This window comes from Mus musculus, chromosome 1 (assembly GCF_000001635.26).
Source record: "Mus musculus strain C57BL/6J chromosome 1, GRCm38.p6 C57BL/6J".
In the NCBI taxonomy this organism is placed as follows: Eukaryota; Metazoa; Chordata; class Mammalia; order Rodentia; family Muridae; genus Mus; species Mus musculus.
In genome coordinates, this window is record NC_000067.6 from 65,278,697 (window position 1) to 65,298,460 (window position 19,764).

A 19,764-nucleotide genomic window follows, 5' to 3' on the forward strand; every position below is an offset into this window, starting at 1 on the left:
TTTCTAATGTGTCTGTTTTTTATTGGGAATTTCATACATGCATATAACATGCTTTGATCAAATCTATCCCCCTTTCTCCTTCCCTTCAATCTTTCCCCATTCCCCTCCCTACATCTTTATCCCCAGGTTCATGTGTTCTGTATTTAAACCTACTGTGTCTACTCAGTGCTGCCTGCGTGGGTATGGGATCATCGCCTGGAGTACAAGTAGCCTCTCATGGACCAGCTAGCTCGAAGAGGAAAACGGATTCTCCCTCTTCCAGTGGGCTCCTAAGTCTGTTTTGAACTTCTTTTTGACAGAATATTTAGACCTTTGACTCAAGAATACCTCAGTAGTATAAGGAGGGTTAGTTTGGCCAGGGAACCTTTCCTGGCTAGCAAAGAGTGAAGAAAAAATTCTCCTTAGGCCAGTTAAGGCCTCATTTGACATGAAATGCAAGTGTGTGCCAATAGATAGCTCAGGGGTAATAGTGCTTGCTGCCAAACCTGAAAGACTTGAATTTCACATCACACACACACACACACACACACACACACACACACACCATAGTGGAAAACGAGAACCCCACTCCTGCAGGATTTCCTCTGATCTCATTGTGTGCATGCATAGAAAAGAACTCTGAACTTAAGTTGCAGGAATTATGTAGCCCCTTGTAAATATCTAAATACCCCAAATAGGAGACATGGGTTGACCCTGTGACTCATGATTCTCACCTAGGCTGTATCTGGAATTAAATACAAGCAGCTGGAGCACCTGTGAGATATTTTATTTTCTTAATTAAATCATTTGAAATGGAATGGTCCACTTTTAATTTGGATCTTTTGAGGTGGGAAGATCCAGCTTTAATCTGGGCTACACCTGGGGACAGCCTATATTAAGGACATGGAAGAAGGAAGCTCTCTTTGCCTGCTTGCTGTCTGGCTGGCAAGTCCTTTACTCTACTGTCATTAGAGCCTGCTTCTTGGGGATTCTGATGCATTGTGAAGACCAGCAGAGACATCAGCCCTGTGGACTGAACTCTGCCTACTAGATTCTTAGGGTTTCCATTGGTAGACACCCATTGTTGGGTAGCATGACCACTACCAGTAAGCCTCTCAAATTATATATTCATAACATCTAGTGCAATATCTTTTTTGGTTTGGTCAGAGAACTCTTTACTAACACAGACCCCTTTGAAATAATTTTGACTGCCTTATGCCTGCTGGCATTTCTAAGCTCTTTATTTCTGTATTAGATAGTGAATATTATGGAGATTTGAGTAAATTATTTAATGCATTCAGGTATATATGGAAACTGACAAGTGTCATTCATGTGCAGGTGTAAAGGACAAGGCTTTCACCATCTGACAAAAGTCTCTTATGCCTTTTAACCAGCAGACTAAGATACATCAGAGCTTTTAGAAGATATGCACTGTTACTAAAATAATGGGCCCTTTGGATTCACCTTGGCCATCAAGAACTAGGCAACTTTGTCCAAGATCACAAGTCTATACAACCTTTTCTCCACCTTTCTTTCTCTCTCTCTCTCTCTCTCTCTCTCTCTCTCCTCCCTTCCTTCCTTCCTTCCTTCCTTCCTTCCTTCCTTCCTTTCTTTCTTTCTTTCTTTCTTTCTTTCTTTCTTTCTTTCTTTCTTTCTAACTTCTTCACCTCCCCCCCACCCGAAAAATTCTTTAACCTAGAAATTTTAACAAAAATCTTCCCTTTTCATTTGTAGAAAGAAGGGCTGAATATTACTCTTATCCTATTTTATTCTTACTCTGTTCCTATGTGGTGGTCTCACCTTCACAAAGGAGGTTTGCCCCAGCTACACCAAACCCCACAATCCTAGCACAACCCAAATATCTGTTGTTTCAACATTCCAAACCCTGGCTGTCTTAACTAATTTCGAGCCGAACCTGATCTAGCGACATTCTCCCAGTACAAATATCTGCTAGACTTCTGTCTTAGGTTTTATTGCTGTGAAGAGGCACTATCACCATGGCAACTCTTTTAAAGGAAAAAAAGTAATTTGGATTGGCTTGCAGTGTGTTTAGGCCTTTCTTTTTGATTTGTGCTGGTTTCTTCTCTCCAGACTTCTAGCTCAAGTCTTTTCTTCATAGTAAGCAACCCAGCTATGTGAAGAGCTTTGTGTGGTATTTTAAATAGAGGACACAAAGGGATCAAGCACACACCAGAAAGTCATGAAATTACCTTAAACTGCAAATCCGTGAAGCAACCATAGATGAAAGCCTTGTCTGACTCAAAGCAGAGCTGCATAAGTTCTGTTCTCACAAACCCCTCAGAGATCTCCACACAGGGAAACAACTGGCTGATTAACACTTAGATTCTAAAGGGTTTGAAAATGAGCCAGATCAGAACTGTCCCTACTTGCCCTCTAAGGCCTTAGCTGGTATGGAAAACCTGCAAGCTCTTCAAGGAGCCACTCCTTGAAGGCTGCTCCCACTCATTCTTTCCCTGGTAGTGAGCTGCTGCTATCTTATGCCAATTTGCAGACCCAAGAGCGCTCAAACCCAAGTTGGAAGAGGAGAAGTTATTTTCCGAACATGACCAGGCTGATTGTCTGGTAAAACTGTTAGTATTCTCTGCAGAAGTTGGGAATACAACGTTGTGTTTAATTACTAGGCCTGTACTCACTTGCAGTAACTATCAGAAGTTTCACTTATTGGGAGACTTGAATAGGATAGAGAGACTTCCTGGCTTATCTCTGCTTGCAAAGCTTTATGTTTCTTCCCCTCACTCTGTTCAGTTGACGTCCTGGGAGTGGGAAGAGGCTGAGACAACAGCTTTGCTTCGGTATTCTCCCTGTGTGTTTCCACTTACGCTGCAGAATCACAAGAAGGGAGATCATGTGTTAAATTCCAACCACCGTAAAAAACGGAGGGTGGTTGTAAGTGCGTACTGCAGCATATAAATATTTGTCTTCAGAATACTTTGTAGTAATATTCTTTAAGTATGATCAGGTTTGGAGTAAACAATTAAAATGTCCAGATTTTTAGAAATGTTCATTTCTTGGACTGCTGAGACTGTTCAGAAGGTAGAAGTGTTTATCGCTAAGCCTACAACCTGAGCTTGATCCTGCGACTCATGATGGAAGGAAGGAAGTGCCATTCGTGTTCTCTCACGTCCACATGTGCAGTGTGGCACACATACATAGACACACGCACATATGCATATCCACACACAATAAATGAGTGCAATAAAAAATGTTAAGCATTGTGGTTTGGATGATTCATCAAAACTCATTTTGGATTTAATCCCCATTGTGAGGTATTAAGAGATGGAACGGGAGAGAATTTAAGAGATAATTAGGTCACAAAGGCACGGATCTCATGAATGGGTTGACCCATTAATAGATTAAATGAGTGTCCTGGAATAACTGACTATGCCAGTTTGTGTTTGCCTTCTTTGTGCTCCCCTCTCACCATGTAATCTCCTTTGCCACCTCAGAACTCTGAGGGTCTAAGCAGCATGAAGCTCTTTACCAGAGGCAGCCCCTTGTCCTTGAATCTCTACCTTTGGAACTGTGAAGTGAGTAAACCTTTATTTTTTCAGTGTGCATTATTTTTCAGTGAACCTTTAAATTGTTCAGTGTGCATTATTCCAGTTATAGCAACAGAAAATGGTCTATGACTTTAACTAATAGTGTATTACTTGAAAAACAAAACAAATAGGAAGAATAGTTATATTACTATCACCCAAAAACATAGTATGAAATTCAGGGCAAACTGACCTTTTTAGTTAACAATTTCTGGGTTTTGTGTGACCATTAATTATTCATAAAAGAAAGGCTCAGACTCAAGGCTTATAGGCAGTAGAACAGGTTCTTTGCCATATATAAATCTTGGTACCTTAGGCTAAAATGGCAGCTGTAGGGTGAGATGGAGACCCAAGGGAAGGGAACTGACAAGCCATAGACAGAAGCATGTCAACAGTTACTTCCCTGTTTTCAAAGCCTTCATCTATTGAAAGACTCCCCACCTTTCCCCCATGTAAATCAATATTCTTAATTTGTTAAAATCTAGAAATAAACATGTGATAGTAATTTTACTGTAGTCTCTTATTTTCCTAGTTGCTATCTTCTGCTTATTACATTGGAAAAACACTAGTTTTGCCAGGAAAATATCAACTTGATAGCTTTTACCTTTAGAGCATTATCTATTCTTACATGTCACAAGTGTGGATTGCTGTAAAAATTGTCCCTGCTCAGAGGGTAGGCGTATGGGAGAGCATTGGAGAGACAGCAACAAAACGAGGTTGTAGGGCTGAACAGTGGCCATTAGAGGGCACTAAAGCACTTTATTCTAGTATTTGCTCATTCGCGCCTCAGAGCAAAGGAAACCCAAATAGACCTTGGGACACGAGCCTGTCCCCCCAAATCCACTTGAGCCCAGTCCTTATTCTTTAAAAATTTGTTCTCACAAATTTACGTTTTTATATTGAGGGTGTAAAACCCAGATGCTAGTTTAACTGTTGTATTAAAAAAAAGTGTAGCCATGTCCTAGAAAGTTGCCCTGAAGGTTTTATTTTTTTTAAACTCTAAAGTATAATGTAAATTTTATATTTGCTGGCACTATAGCATTGAAATAGTAGATCCGATGCCATGTGTGAGAATGAGTGGACTGTATTGTGACAGCAATAGCTCAAGCCTTCAAGTGTTGATGCTCATTAGCAGGACCATGCATTAGCCATTATGCTTGCTATCATACTAAAATGCTCTCCCCTTCCCAGTTCAAAGGACTGGCTGTTATGAAGCTACAGTAAAACATGTGAATTAAGGATCATCTACAGTTGTCTCTTGGTGATCTTGGAGGTTGTTTCCAAGACCCCCTACCCCAAAAGGCAGCAGTTTCTTCAGGGCCCTAATTCTTCATGGCAGAGTGCTCACAGGGTACTCATATCTGAAGCAAAGTGACTGCTGTGGAAATAGGTTATTTCCTTGTAGTAAATAGCAGCAGGGAAAAAGAATTTGAATGTATTTAGTGCAAACACAGATCCTTTTTAATATGTGTGATCTGTGGTGGGTTGAATCCTTGGTTGTGGAGTCTGAATCCTCAGATGTGGAATCTGCACACATCAAGCACCCACTGCCATTGCAGAGTCTTGTCTTTTCTATTCTTTTTTCTTTTCTTTCCTTTTCTTTTTCCTTTCCTTTCCTTTCCTTTTTCCTTTTTCCTTTTTCCTTTTTCCTTTTTCCTTTCCATTCCTCCTTTTCTTTTCTTTTCTTTTCTTTTCTTTTCTTTTCTTTTCTTTTCTTTTCTTTTCTCTCTCTCTCTCTCTCTCTCTCTCTCTCTCTCTCTCTCTCTCTCTCTCTTTCTTTCTTTCTTTGACAGGGTTTCTCTGTGTAGCCCTGGCTGTCCTGGAATTTGTTCTGTAGACCAGGCTGTCTTGAACTCACAGATTTGCCTGCCTCTGCCTCCCGAGAGCTGGGATTAAAGGCATGGACCACCAACTGGCATCTGGCATCAGTTATTTTGTTGTTGTTTAATCTATCTTTGACTAGTTTCTTCACTCTTGTGATTTGTATATAGATTGATCCTGCAGGTTCATATGTTGAAGGGTTGGTCCCTTGCTGGTGGCACTTTTTTTTTTTTTTTTTTTTTTTTTTTGATGTGGTGGAAACTTTGGAGATGGGGATCTTGGCTTGAAGAAGGAATTGACTGGGGCATGCCTTTAAAGGGTCCCTTGTCCTTTCCTCTGCTGCATTTTGCCTCCCAGCAGTCATAATGTGGAAAGCTTTTGCCAGATTCTCTTGCTCTCATGATGTTTCTGTCTTGTCTCAGGCCTGAAGCAACATAGCCAGCTGATCCTGTGAAACAGAGAGCCCAAATAAACCTTTGGGGGCTGTGATTTGGTGATAGAATGCTTCCCTACCATGTGCAAAGCCTGCATTTGTGGGTTTGGTCCCCAGCACTGAAAGTGGGGTGGGGACATATGGGGGCCATACAAGGAAATATTTACAAATCTCAAATACACAAAATATTTATAAGACCACTCCTCTTTTGAAACTATTTCCTTAGATAATTGTCACAGTGATATAAAAGCTAGACACTTCTTACAGGGTCAGTCCCTAACAGACCTCTGGCTGTCACTGGAGAGGCCTGTCTCATGAACTTGCACTGCCCGATCTCTTGGCTCAGTCTCTGTGCCCAGGAAGTACAAAGAATTCCTCTAATTCCTCTCCTCTGTGAAATGTGGTTGGGACAGTTACACTTCTTATGCTTCCAGGTTCCCATCCTTTCCTGGGTGATACCCATGATCACTCTGGTTCCTTACTCTGTTATGTCTTAGCCAGACACAAATGCCCATTTTGGAATGAGATTTTATAAAAGCTTATATTTAAATGTGCTGTTGAATATTTGATGTCTTCTCTGGTGAAGCAATAGTTCTTTATTTGTGACTATTTTAAAGCCAAGCTTTAAAGAATCTAGTTTCTTCTAATTGAAGTGCCATTTTCAGCAACAAATCAGAATCAACCATAACATAATTAGAGAAAATGTACTATTGAACCTCCATTTCCAAGAATGTTCACACATAATCAGATTGCCTTTAGCAAAGGTTGGTAGGTATATTTAGATGCTTTTTTCAATTAGAACTTGATCAGTTTCTCTGTTGTGAACATGCCACTTCATCTCAGAGAAACCACCTGGCAGTTCCAGCTCCCCAGAATCTGACAGTTGTCACCTTCCTCGGGAATATCATTTAGATGTGATGCATCTTGGGAAGCCTGTCCCATGACCCATAAGTGCTACTTCTGCCACATCAGTCTGTCCCTCTTCCAGCTTCTCTTATCACGTGCTCTTACTCTTACCCGCCATCGAGATAGATCCTCTTCTGCATCTACAGAAATCCTCACAGTTACTGGCTTCAGCAGAAGCCTCCACCCAGTGCCAAAGCCTTATATTGAAGTCTTCACCTTCAGCATGATGGTGGCATTACGAAGAGAGTGCTTCAGAAGATGAGTCGTAAGGGAGTACCCATACATGGCATTAACGTCCCTATGAAAAGGATCCCAGCTCTACCATTTCTGCTTATGTGAGAAGGCTTAGGTGAGCCCAGAAGTAGACCTCACCAGACCACAGATCAGCCCACAACTTGATTTTGGACTCCTCAGCCCTCCAGAATTGGGAGAAACAGTTATTATTCAAGTTCTCCCTCTCCCTTCCCCTCCCCCTTCCCCTCCCCCTGCTTCTCTGTGTATCTCTCTCTGTCTCTCTGTGTCTGTCTGTCTGTGTTTCTGTGTGTGATACATACGCAAGTACGTATACATTAGTACATGTGAGTGCGGGTGCATGTGTGTCAAAGGAGGTCAGAGACCAGCTTATAATTGGTTTTCCCCTTCCACCTTGTTTGAAACAAGGCCTTATTGCACTATTTATGCATGTGCTACACTAGCTGGCCTGTGAGCTACAGGGCATTCTTTTTTTTGTTTGTTTGTTTTGTTTTTTTGTTTTGTTTTGTTTTGTTTTGTTTTTTTGACAGCTTTGACATTGGATCTTCTGGTCAGTCAGTAGACTTTTAAAAAATTACTTCCCTTCCAAAAAGTTAGTATTTTTTTAAAAATATTTTTTATTACATATTTTCCTCAATTACATTTCCAATGTTATCCCAAAAGTCCCCCATACCCTCCCCCCCACTTCCCTACCCACTCATTCCCATTTTTTTGGCCCTGGCGTTCCTCTGTACTGGGTGTCCAATGGGCCTCTCTTTCCAGTGATGGCTGACTAGGCCATCTTTTGATATATATGCAGCTAGAGTCAAGAGCTCCGGGGTACTGGTTAGTTCATAATGTTGTTCCACCTATAGGGTTGCAGATCCCTTTAGCTCCTTGGGTACTTTCTCTAGCTCCTCCATTGGGAGCCCCGTGATACATCCAATAGCTGACTGTGAGCATCCACTTCTGTGTTTGCTAGGCCCCGGCATAGTCTCACAAGAGACAGCTACATCTGGGTCCTTTCAATAAAATCTTACTAGTGTATGCAATGGTGTCAGCGTTTGGAAGCTGATTATGGGGTGGATCCCTGGATATGGCAGTCTCTAGATGGTCCATCCTTTCGTCTCAGCTCCAAACTTTGTCTCTGTAACTCCTTCCATGGGTGTTTTGTTCCCAATTCTAAGGAGGGGCATAGTGTCCACACTTCAGTCTTCATTCTTCTTGAGTTTCTTGTGTTTAGCAAATACTACAGGGCATTCTTTTGTCTCCATTTTCCATCGTGCTGAAGGAATACTGGGATTTGAGATGCATACCACCGCACCAGGCTTTATGTGTGTTCTAAGGATCCAAATTCAAGACTTCATCTTACCTGGTTATACCCACTGTGCTATAAAGTCATGTCTTATGACCATGCTTGGCTTACTTCTACATGGCTTCTGGACATGGAACTCAGGTTCTTTTGCTTGCACAGCAAGTGCTTTCTCAACTAAGTTATCTTCTCAGTCTGGGTGAGGCAGGGCAAAGCTTTACAGCTTAGTAAAGACTTCTAGACTAAGTGGATAATTCATCCTTTGTTCTTTTGTAGATAATAAATGCAGTTATTAAAACACAATTTATTTCTGCTCATTAGAAAGAATATTGTCAAAGGGATAAGTCAGTGAATTGAATACATTTGTGTTTTTAGTTATCAAAATAACCCTTAAATTTTACACAAAGAGATTCAAGGAATTCTATACAAAGTTCTATACAAAGCCTACTAGACCCACAGTTTCTAACACTGGAAAAATTCAACCAATCCAGTTTCCTGGCACCATTAGAATTTTCCAGCTGTGTACTGCTCTGTGAGCATGTGTAAATTCTGTGACCAGAGAATCTCTTATTCTTTATTTACAGGACAATCATGTGGGCTAAATGAGCTCATCTCTAGCTTAGGATGATTTCCTGGTAAATGGCATTTCCTTTAACAAGTTCTCGCTCAGCATGAGAATGTATGGTTTGAAGGAGACCTCAGTAAGATACATAGCAGAAGATGTGGTCCATGATGGTGTCAGCTTTCCTCTGTTCATCAGATGCTTACGTGCCAACGGTGGCCGTGCTCTTTAATGTTTAGGCATGCTGTTTTCTTATTTTGGACTTTATAAAATCTCTATCAGAAAGTTGGGCAATGAGCTTTATTCTCATGCTTGCAAGGGCAATACTTCACATGCTATTGTAAATAAGCTCAATACATTCTGCAAGCATCATACACATATGGTCCTATCATTACTCTTTCCACTTAAACAAGCACACACTTACTCTATACACCCCTAGCCTCTTGCTTCTCTTTTTTTTGACCCCTTTGTTGTCTTTAGAACTGAATTGAGTGGCTGAATTGGTTTCTATATTCATAAATCAAGTTTTTTAAATGGTAGGACTCTGTGATGAATGCACACAAATTTGTTGTCTTCTCTTCTTTTTGCCTGGTGCTTGGATCATCTATAGAATGAGCTTTCCCTGGTGTAGCCTCACCCAGTGCCTAAACTCATCCATCCACTAGGCACAATTGGCTAGTGCATACCTCAGCCCCCTCGCCAGTATTGGCTTCATCGCTAGTACAGGTCCTGACTTTTGTCTGATGAACATGTCTTTATTGGATCTGCATTTTGGAGAGAGAAAACAAGGATGTTCCTTGTGTTCTTGAGCCATACACATGGTGAGAAACATCTGTACCTAGGAAACTCAAATCTTCAGACACAGCCTTGTGTTTTCTGAAGTATATAAAGTAATCTATTTACCTTGCTTTTCATTCACACATGCTATTTGAAAGCTTTTATTACTACATACCAGATATATGTCCCCAGGTCTCCTCATCTGTACTGTATAGTTAATACTGTCTGACAGCCAGGATAACTGCAAACATGAATAAAGTCTATTTGAACCTTGCAGTTGTTGTTACATTGTCTTAGTTTAGGGTTTCGTTGCTGTGAAGAGACATCATGATGAAGGCAACTCTTATAAGGACAACATTTAATTGGGCCTGGCTTATAGATTCAGAGGTTCAGTCCATTATCATCATGGTGGGAAGCATGGCATCACGCATGGAGACAGTGCTTGAGGAGCCAAGAGTTCTACCTCTCAATCCGAGGGCAGTCAGAAGCAGACTGTCTTTGGCATGCAGCCAGGAGGAGGCTCTCTTTCACACTGGGTGCATCTTTAACACTAGAAGATCTCAAAGCTCACCTATACAGTGAAACACTTCTTTTGACAAGGCCATACCTTCTAATAGTGCTTCCTTCCCGTGGACCAAGCGTATTCAAACCACCATGCTATATGCTCATCATTTTCCATTTTTTGTATTTACTAGAAACTGACATCTCTTTTAATAATGGTTAACAACCAAGTATATACTTTTATTGATTTTTAAAATTTTTATAATAAACATGGTCTTCCCTTAAATTTTAAATCACACTTGAGAATCAATATACTACCATGTCTGTAAGCACAGCAAAGGGATGGAAGCCTTTTAAAGAATAGTTTGTGAGGGTGAAATTCTAAGATGACTCCCAAAGGCTCATACCCCATTTCAGCCAATGCCCTCCTCTAGGGTGATCTGTCCTTATCAGTTGGCAATCAAAGGGGAATCACCCTGATTAGAACTAATGAATTTTAGCTGGGTATGATAGGTCAAGCCTTTAATCCTAGTGCTTAGGAGGTTGAGACTGGTGAATCTCTGAGTTTGAGGCTGGTTTGGTCTTCAGTGTAAGTTCTAGAAGAGCCAGGGGTACACATAAAAACCTTGTCTTGGAAAAAAATGCAGCGCCCCAAAAGCAAGCAACCAAGCAATCCCTCAACCCAATTCATTGAATATTAACAAGAAAACTGGGACTCAAGTTGTTCAAACAAAATGTGGTGGTAATGTAGTTTTTTTGTTTGTTTGTTTGTTTGTTATAAATAATTTAATTAGTTTCAGTTAGCTTTTGATTCTAGTTGACAAAAACGCCAAGTGGCTGTAATAAGGATTCTTTTTTTTTTTTTTTTCCTAATTTAACTTTTTTAATGTAGTTACTTTACATCCTGCTCACTCTCCCACTGCGGGTCACCTCCACCCACAATCCTTCCTCCACCCACCTCCCCTTCTCCTCTGGGTATCCTACCCTGGCACTTCAAGTCTCTTCCAGGCTAGGCACTTCCTCTCCCACTGAGGCTACATAAGGCAGCCCAGCTAGAAGGGATACAGGCAGCAGCTTTTGGAATAGCCCCCATTCCAGCTGTTTGGGATGCACATGAAGACCAAGCTGTATTTGCTACAGATGTGCGGGAACACTTAGGCCCAGCCTGTGCATGTTCTTTGGTTGGTGGTTCAGACTCTGAGAGCCCCAAGGGTTCAGGTTAGTTGACTCTTGTTTGTCTTCCTGTGGAGTTCCTATGCCATTTGGGGCCTGTAATCCTATTCTTCCATAAGAGTCCCCAAGCTCTATCCACTCTTTTGGCTGTGGGCATGTGTATCTGTCCGAGTCAGCTGATGGGTGGAGCCTTTCAGAGGCTCATACTCTGTCTGCAAGCATAACAGAGTATCATTAGTAGTGTCTGGGATTGGTGCTTGTCCATGGAATGGGTCTCAAGTTGGGATGGTTATTGGTTGGCCATTCCCTCAGTCTCTGAGTACATCTCATCTCTATCCTCCATGCCTGCATTTCTTGTAGACAGGATAAATTATGGGTTGAAAGTGTTTTGGGTGAGGTGGTGTCTCTATCCCGCTATTGGGTGGAGCCTGGCTATAGGAAATGGCCTTTTCAGGTTTCATAATGCCAATATTGTGAGTCACAGCTAATGTCACCCCCATTGATTCTTGGGTGTCTCCCTTATCTTAGGTTTCTGTCTTGTCCTGGAGCTGCCTCCCACCTCCTCATCCCTGTCAGTTGCAGATTTCCATTCATTTTTGTGGCCAGCCAGCCACCTTTCCTGTCCTTCCCTATACCTGATCCTGAATCCTCCATTCCCCTCCCCAACCCCTTCCTCCATCTGCCTCTTATGACTATTTTACTCCCCATTCTAAGTGAGATTCAAGCTTCCTCATTTCCCGTCCTTGTTTAGCTTCTTTGAGTCTGTGGCGTATAGCATGGTACCTGTGTTTTGTGGCTGATATCTACTTATAAGTGAGTATATACCATGCATGTTTTTGGGGACTGGGACACCTCACTCAGGAGCATGTGTAAGTTGACTCTTGGATCATGGATAGGAATTTGCTAGAGCACAGACATGAAACAAAGGTGTATTCAGTATCTCTGTCCTATCACTAAAGCAGATTCAGAGAAGAGGTGCACACAGCAAGGAGATAGAGTCTCACTATGTAGCCCAGGCTGGCCTAGAATTTACAGTCCTCCTGCTTCAGTCTCCCAAATGCTGTGATTACAGGAGTGAACCACCAATCCCAGCAGGTTTGATGTCTAATCAGCCCAATGCTCTTGTATGACATCTGCGCTGCTGTGTGCATCTGTTTTGCTTTTTGTTGTGTTCTATTGCCAGAATCTACCCAGTGGACTTATTCCTATGTACTCACAGATATGTAGTTATTCCTGTTTTAGCTGTTATGAATAATCTTTCTGTAAAACATTCCCATACATCTCTGTGAAGACTCAGGTTTTCATTTCTCCTGGGGAAACACATAGGAGGGGGAACTGCTACAGCGCAAAGGTAAGTCTAGCTGCAGCATGATGAAATTGTCAATTTGTTTTCCAAAATGGTTCATTCAGGCTTTTTTTTTTTTTTCCTTTTAACAGAAAGGAGCTGTTAACTCTTTTGGTGCTGTGTATTGATACTCTCAGAGATGTATCCTAGCTCCTCAGAATGTCAGTGTGGGGTTGGTAGGTGAAAGCAGGGAAGGTGTGGATGAGGCAGCCACGCTGGAAACTTCTGCTTCCCTTTCTCATCCTACCTTACTTCAGGGTTTGGCCTTCTGTTTTACTCAGAGCTAGACTAGCAGCCGATGCTTCTGCTGGTCCCTCTTCTTAGTGATGGGTCTATAGAGACAGGAAGGATTCAAATTATTCCAGGATTTATTGGTGTGACCCTATGCCCATGGGCAGCAGTGTGTGTCACCCCAGCTGCCAACTCAATTTGGGGGTTTGTCAGCCGAGCACTGATCCACACTCTGCACTGTTTTCCAGGGTTCATTTCATGCTGTTACTGTGCCCTGCTTCATAAAGCCAGGCCCTCTGCACTGGCTTGACTCTGAATCCCAGGCTTGGTCTCTCATGCTGACTAAGTTATTGTTTTCACAATTAATCTCTCCTAATAATGACACCTGTGCATTGGCACATTCGCTCTTCCTTTATTACCTGGGTGGGCAGTTCTCCGGACCCATCCCCTCAATCTCCTTTTAGTTTTTTTTTTTTAAACAAAAAATTAACATAAAATAATGGGTTCCTTATGATATGAATGCCATAAACTTGGTTCCTGTGCACCCTCCTCTTCTTCCTGCCTTCCCTGTCTTCCTCCCCCAGAAATCTCACACTCATGTATGTGTGTGTGTGTGTGGTGTGTGTGTGTGTGTGTGTGTGTGTATGTATGTATGTGTGTGTGTGTGTGTGTGTGTGTGTGTGAGAGAGAGAGAGAGAGAGAGAGAGAGAGAGAGAGAGAGAGAGAGAGAGAGAAAGTATATGCCTTCCCTGGCAAGAGTCTGGAAGTCAGAAGACAACTTTATGGAGTCAGTTTTCTCTTTCCATCTTTACACAGGCTCTGGGCATGAAGCTCAGGTCATCAGGCTTATTCAGTAAGTACCGTCATCCACTGAGCCATCTCACCAATATTGAGATAGATTTTTTAAAAAAAATTAAACATTCGAGAGACTGTGCAATATTTGTTTTTTTGAGTCTGACTTAATTTGCTTAATGATAGCCAGTTTTATTCATCTTTCTGAAAAACATGTAATTTCATTTCTTCTTTACGGCCAGATAAAACCCCATTGTGTATATTATACTACGTTTTCATCATCTGTTTATCTGTTGGTGAATATCTAGGCCTATTCTATATATTCATTAAGGTTCCTTTGTGTGTTTATCCATATGTGCTAATGTCTCAATTTTTATACCAAGCTGTGTGTGTGTGTGTGTGTGTGTATAATATGTACATCTTCAGGCATCGAATGCATCATTAGAATCTTGGACCTCCACTCAGGTGTGTATTTTGACATTATGATGAGTCCTAGGTCACCTTCAGACTCTGCAATGTCTCCACACCTGTGTTCTGCCTGTGGTTGGGGGAGGGGCTCATCCCCTCTCTTTGCCAACTGTTTTCTTTCATATGTTAATTTTGCAGCTTTTGTACAAAGCATTCTAGATTGCAGTCTCTACTGCCACAGAATAAGTCCCTCAATATCAATTTAGTACAAAAATATTAATTCATTGCTACTATTATATACTACTTTCTCAACACATATTTTATATTGGGAATTTTTCTTTTTGAAATAATTTTATCTTTGTGTATGTGTGATGTATGAATTTGAATGTGGAGGTCACAAAAGGTGTTTTTCTATTGTCCTCCAACTTATTTTTTTGAAACAGAGCACATTGAACCCGAAGCCTACTAGGCTTGTTGGCTAGACAGATGTAGACTATACTGGTCTCTGTCCCACAGTGCTGAGATTACTGGCACACACAACCATTCCTGGCTCTTACATAGGTAATTGTCTTCTTGCATACATAACAAGTCCTGACCCCCTGAGCCTGTTCCCCATCCCTGGAAGACTTTTTTTTCATATTTTATTAGATATTTTCTTTATTTACATTTCAAATTTTATCCCCTTTCCTCATTTCCCCTCTGCCCTGGAAGATTTTTCTTAGGTGAACTGTTAAATAGTTTAGAAATAATATAGCCCCAGAAAAATGAAACATAATGTAGTTACTCCTCAAAGAGAGATGATTGTCATGCATGGATCACACACTAAATCTGTCTCCAATGCTTAGAAATGGAATAAAAATTCATAGGCAAACATAGTACAAACACTTAAGAATTATCTTCCTTCCACTATGCCTTGCTTAGGACAGACAAAAGTCTGTGCTTTAAACAACGGCAGAATTTGATTTACACTTGTTGGTTTCCAAGTTACATTTACTACTGGATAGTTTTATTACTTTCACCTAGTACTTTTCCTCCAATATACTTGGAAAGGGCCCTTCCCAGAAACTGTGTCCTTAAATTCAATTAAGTACCCATGTTGTGATTACTTTTAAAATGAACATTTGATTCACAGGTATGAGCAGGTCACTTAAAAAGCAGTCATTTAAAAGCTCCCTTTACCTCAAAGAAATGTAAGTTCAAATCATGAGATTACCTCCTGCCTCCCAAACGAAGACTTTAAAATGGAAGAGCTGTGGATAGGACTGCAAACCATTCTGGGCTTCCGATGTTCATAGCAGAAGCTCTGAAGTATTCTGATGTGTCCACAGTGCACAGTGGGCCTTCCCGAGCCCTCGCTGCATGAAGACCTATTGTCACTCTTGATCTACACTGAAAACTTGATCTACACTGAGGCTGAGGTATTGGAGAAAGGCACAGTAAGGGAGGTGCCGCAAGCCTGTTCTTAGCTGCAATCTTTTTATTTAGTTTGGTTTCTGTTTTCTGGGACTGGGTCTCATTGTAGCCCAGAGACTAGCTTTAGATTCCTGATCCTCCTGTCTCCACCGAGGGCTAGGATTCCAGGAGAGCACCGTCACACAGCTCTGTAGTCTCCATTCTCCAGATTCTAACCAAATACAGTCAGTCAACTTCCTGAGTAAGATGTATTAGCAGAGCTTAAGGTTGGCAGCGCAGTCAGGCTTTCAGACTTGGTGGGACTTCTTCCAACTTGTTGATAATAAGCAAATGTCTAAAGTTGGAGACACAGAATAAAACACAGAAGATTCAGATGCCCCAAGAGAGTTTACTGCCCAAATCACTGATAGGGCAACTGAGGAAAAACTTTTAAATATTTTATTAAATGAATGGGTACTGGCAAGTGAGACACATAGGAAGAAACTGTGCTGTCTTCTGTCTGTCTATCTATCTATCTATCTATCTATCTATCTATCTATCTATCAATCAATTATCTGGATATCTGTCTATGTATTATCTATCTATTAATCATCTGGATATCTATCTATCTATCTATCATCTATCATCTGGATATCTATCATCTCAATATCTCTGTATCTATCTAATCTATGTACTACCTATTTAATGTGTGTTTGTGTGTCCATGTACCCACTGCATGTTGCATTTGCAAGTCTGCCAGTGAGAGGAGAACTTACGGGAATGAGTTCTCTCCCTTCATCCTGTGGTTCTGGGCATTGAGTCCAGGTCCTTAGGCCTGGCAGCAAGTACTTTTACTCCCTGAACCATTGCTACCTCAATGGGAAGTATTGTAAAGCGAGCTTTACCCGATTTCTGCCATTCCGTTTTCTTTGTGCTGTATACTTGCCTGATCTGTTAACTGTGATTTCTTTAGAGAAAAATCCTGAAAGAAAAACCTCTTAACTGCACGGAAATTTAACCCTTCTCTTACTTTTCTCTGCTCTTGATTTTACTATTTTTCTTTAGACACTAAAAACTCCAGAAGATATTTGAATCATCAAATTTTAATTAGCTCCATTTATCTGCTTAAGAAAGTATTGCTGGGCTGGAGAGATGGCTCAGTGGTTAAGAGCACTGACTGCTCTTCCAGAGGTCCTGAGTTCAATTCCCAGTGACCATATGGTGGCTCACAGCTATCTGTAATGGATGCCCTCTTCTGGTGTATCTGAATACAGCTACAGTGTGCTCATATACATAAAGTAAATAAATATATCTTTAAAAAAGAAAGAAAGAAAGAAAGAAAGTATTGCTAACATCCTTATGTTGAAGAAAGTCAGACTTCTACTTTAGCTTCTCATTGTACCTGTGTTGCTGATGTTAACATGTTGCCCTGTTAAGATCTACGATGTAGTTGCATATCTCACATTGCTCTGTGCACATTTGTGTCATATCATGTTTGTGTTGTGATAGGTACATTGAAGCACACATTCATACACACACATGATGCAGATGGCTGCATATAGAACACTGATGTAGTTATAGTGTTCTGCTATAATCACGTTTGAGTTCCATATATATATATATATATATATATATATATATATATATATATATATATACTGTACTTATATCAATATTTGCATTGTGGGCACAAATAAGTAAAAGCCCATGAAGCTTTCAGCACTCCTGGCACACTGCCGAGAATCAGCAGGGAGTGGGAAAGGAGCTCTTTGGGGTGTGATCGAAAATACCATGGTCTGGATGACTTGAACAAAGACACTTATGGAAGTCCAAGGTCAAATGTAGCAGATTATGTTCTTGGTCTTCAGTTTGCAGATCCTGCCGCCAATGAGTGCAAAGGGAAGGGCAGGACACGTTGTGTGTAAGCAAAATACGTTTCTCATAGACACCAATCCCACCATGAGAGGATTTTATGACTTATCTCTAGAAAGTACAATGTCAAAAGTCCATCGCATCGAGGACAAAGGCTTCAAAGTGAATTTCGTGGGGACACACACGCAGTCATTTATGCAAGTGCAAGTCTGAACTCTCAGGGATTTGCTTTGTGTAGGAGAGCTTATTAATAGAAAAAAATTAAATTTAACTGTATTTTATATTTTCTGTTTTAAATATTAAAAAAAATTCATTTTAGTATTTTTTCCCCTCCATTGCCCTATTGCATCATGGGTATCCTAGTAGCTTGTTTCTGAGATAAGATTTCACATTTTAAAAACAGTTTTATATGCAATACTGAATTTGAATTTTCAAAACACCTTTTATGAATAATTTATTTTATAGATAAGCTCCAGGGACTGATGATTTATGTCTAGAAGACAGTAGTGCTAAGTACTAAGTGCTAAGTGATCACTTAGACTGCACTGCACACTCAGGCATCCTCACCCCAGGACATCACAATGATCCAGCAGGCAGCTCACTCACAATACCACACTCAACCAATGATGTGCTTGGCCCAATTTCGGCCATTCCGTTTTCTTCGTGCTGTATACTTGCCTGATCTGTTAACTGTGATTTCTTGAGAGAAAAATCCTGAAAGAAAAACCTCTTAACTGCATGGAAATTTAACCCTTCTCTTAACAGTGGCCCTGTTTTTACAATCAGATGATCACTGTCCATTGAGAAAGTGATTGAAGCAGAATCACCTTGTGTTATTACAGTGTTACGGTGTTTCTGTATTATAGTGTTACAGTATTTCCCTACTACAGTGTTACAGTGTTACAGATGCTGCAGTCTTCAAATCAAGGTGCTGACCCTTTAATCCCTAAAGGGTAAGATCACACCTGCCTGAAGCTAGATTACATCATAGCTAACTCCAATACAGGCACACCTCAGTTTTTTTCTTTTTTAAAAGAGATTTATTTGCATGTACATTGGCATTTTGATCGCATGTATATCTATGTGAGGGTGCCATAGGCTCTGGAACTGGGATTACAGACAGCTGTGAGCTGCCATGTGGGTGCTGGGAATTGAACCAGGGTCCTTTGGAAGAGCAGCTGGTACTCTCCACTGCTGAGCAATCTCTCTAGCCCCCTTCTTTTACCCCTCCCCTTTCTTCTTTAAAAGGAGCAGGAAATTGGTATTCTTGAGTTAAGTATCTTATTTCAGAACCACAGAGGATCCTGGCAGCGAGAGATTAGTTTGGATATAGCACCCTGCCATGCAAAGCTATTGCAGTCCACAAATATTGCACCATGCTTCAGTAGAGAGGGTACACCATGCTTCTCGGAGATGTGGTTAGAGCTGGGAGTGAATTAACAGTGGTTTTAGACTCCATTGTCCACTTACATTAGTCTCATATTCCAGAGGTTTCATCTCAAATGGTATACCACACCACCCTCCAGATGTTACATACAATGCGATCCCTTCTAGTATATTTACTGCTAATGTTCAAGACTTGCAGATAGTTTATTTCCCCTTCTGAATAAGATTCAAGCATCCTTGATTGGTGCTGCCTCACCATTTAGCTTCTTTGGGCCTGTGGCTTGTAGCATGGATATCCTGTGCTTTATGGTTAATATCTACTTGTGGGTACATGCCATGCATGTCCTTTTGGGTCTGAGTTACCTCATTCAGGATATTTTTTAGTTCCATCCATTTGCCTGCAAATTTCATGATGTTCTTGCTTTTAATAGCTGAATAGTATTCCATTTTATAAATGAACCATATTTTCTTTATCCATTCTTTGGTTGAAGGGTATCTTTTCAACCCAAATTTTGTTGTGGATGGATCAGAGAGAGACAGATGGACTTGCTAATCAATGACTGGTCCAACTTGAGACCCATCTCATGGTCAAGAATCAATCTCTGACACTATTAATGATGCTCTGCTAAGCTTGCAGACAAGAACCTAGACAGGAGTCCTCTGAGAGGCTCCCTTCAGCAGCTGACTGAAACAGATGCTGAGACCCACAGCCAAACTTTGGATGGAGTGCGGGGAGTCTTGGGGAAGAACTGGGGGAAAGACTGAGGTACCCAGAGGGGATAGGAACTCCACAGAAAGACCAATAGAGTCAACTGACCTGGACCCCTGGGGGCTCCCAGAGACTGAACCACCAACTCAAGAACATACATAGGCTGGAACTAACCCTCACTGCCCCCTAATATGTAGCAGATATGCAGCTTGGTCTTCATGTGGGTCCTCCAACAATTGGAATAGGGTGGGGGGTGGATGCTGTCATTAAATGCTTGCCCATGGATCTCGTTTCCTCATCTGGGCCACCTTGTCTGGCCTCAGTGGGAGAGGATACACCTATTCCTGCAGTAACTTGACGGGGTGATACCCAGAGAG

At 41.2% G+C, this 19,764-nt stretch overlaps 1 protein-coding gene across 2 annotated transcripts in view; it reads left to right on the top strand.

Moving 5' to 3' along the window:
• The first annotated feature begins 1,585 nt into the window (after positions 1–1,585).
• The window catches only part of Pth2r (parathyroid hormone 2 receptor), a 109,344-nt gene continuing 91,165 nt past the window's right edge, over positions 1,586–19,764 (top strand). The window contains exon 1 of one of the 2 annotated variants that reach the window (XM_011238473.1): positions 1,586–3,527. In XM_011238473.1, coding sequence (XP_011236775.1) covers positions 3,468–3,527 — 60 coding nt within the window. In that variant the 5' untranslated portion in view covers positions 1,586–3,467. Of the gene's footprint in view, positions 3,528–11,514; positions 12,066–19,764 lie in introns of those variants that run through there. The other variant, XM_011238474.3, reaches the window with a different exon arrangement.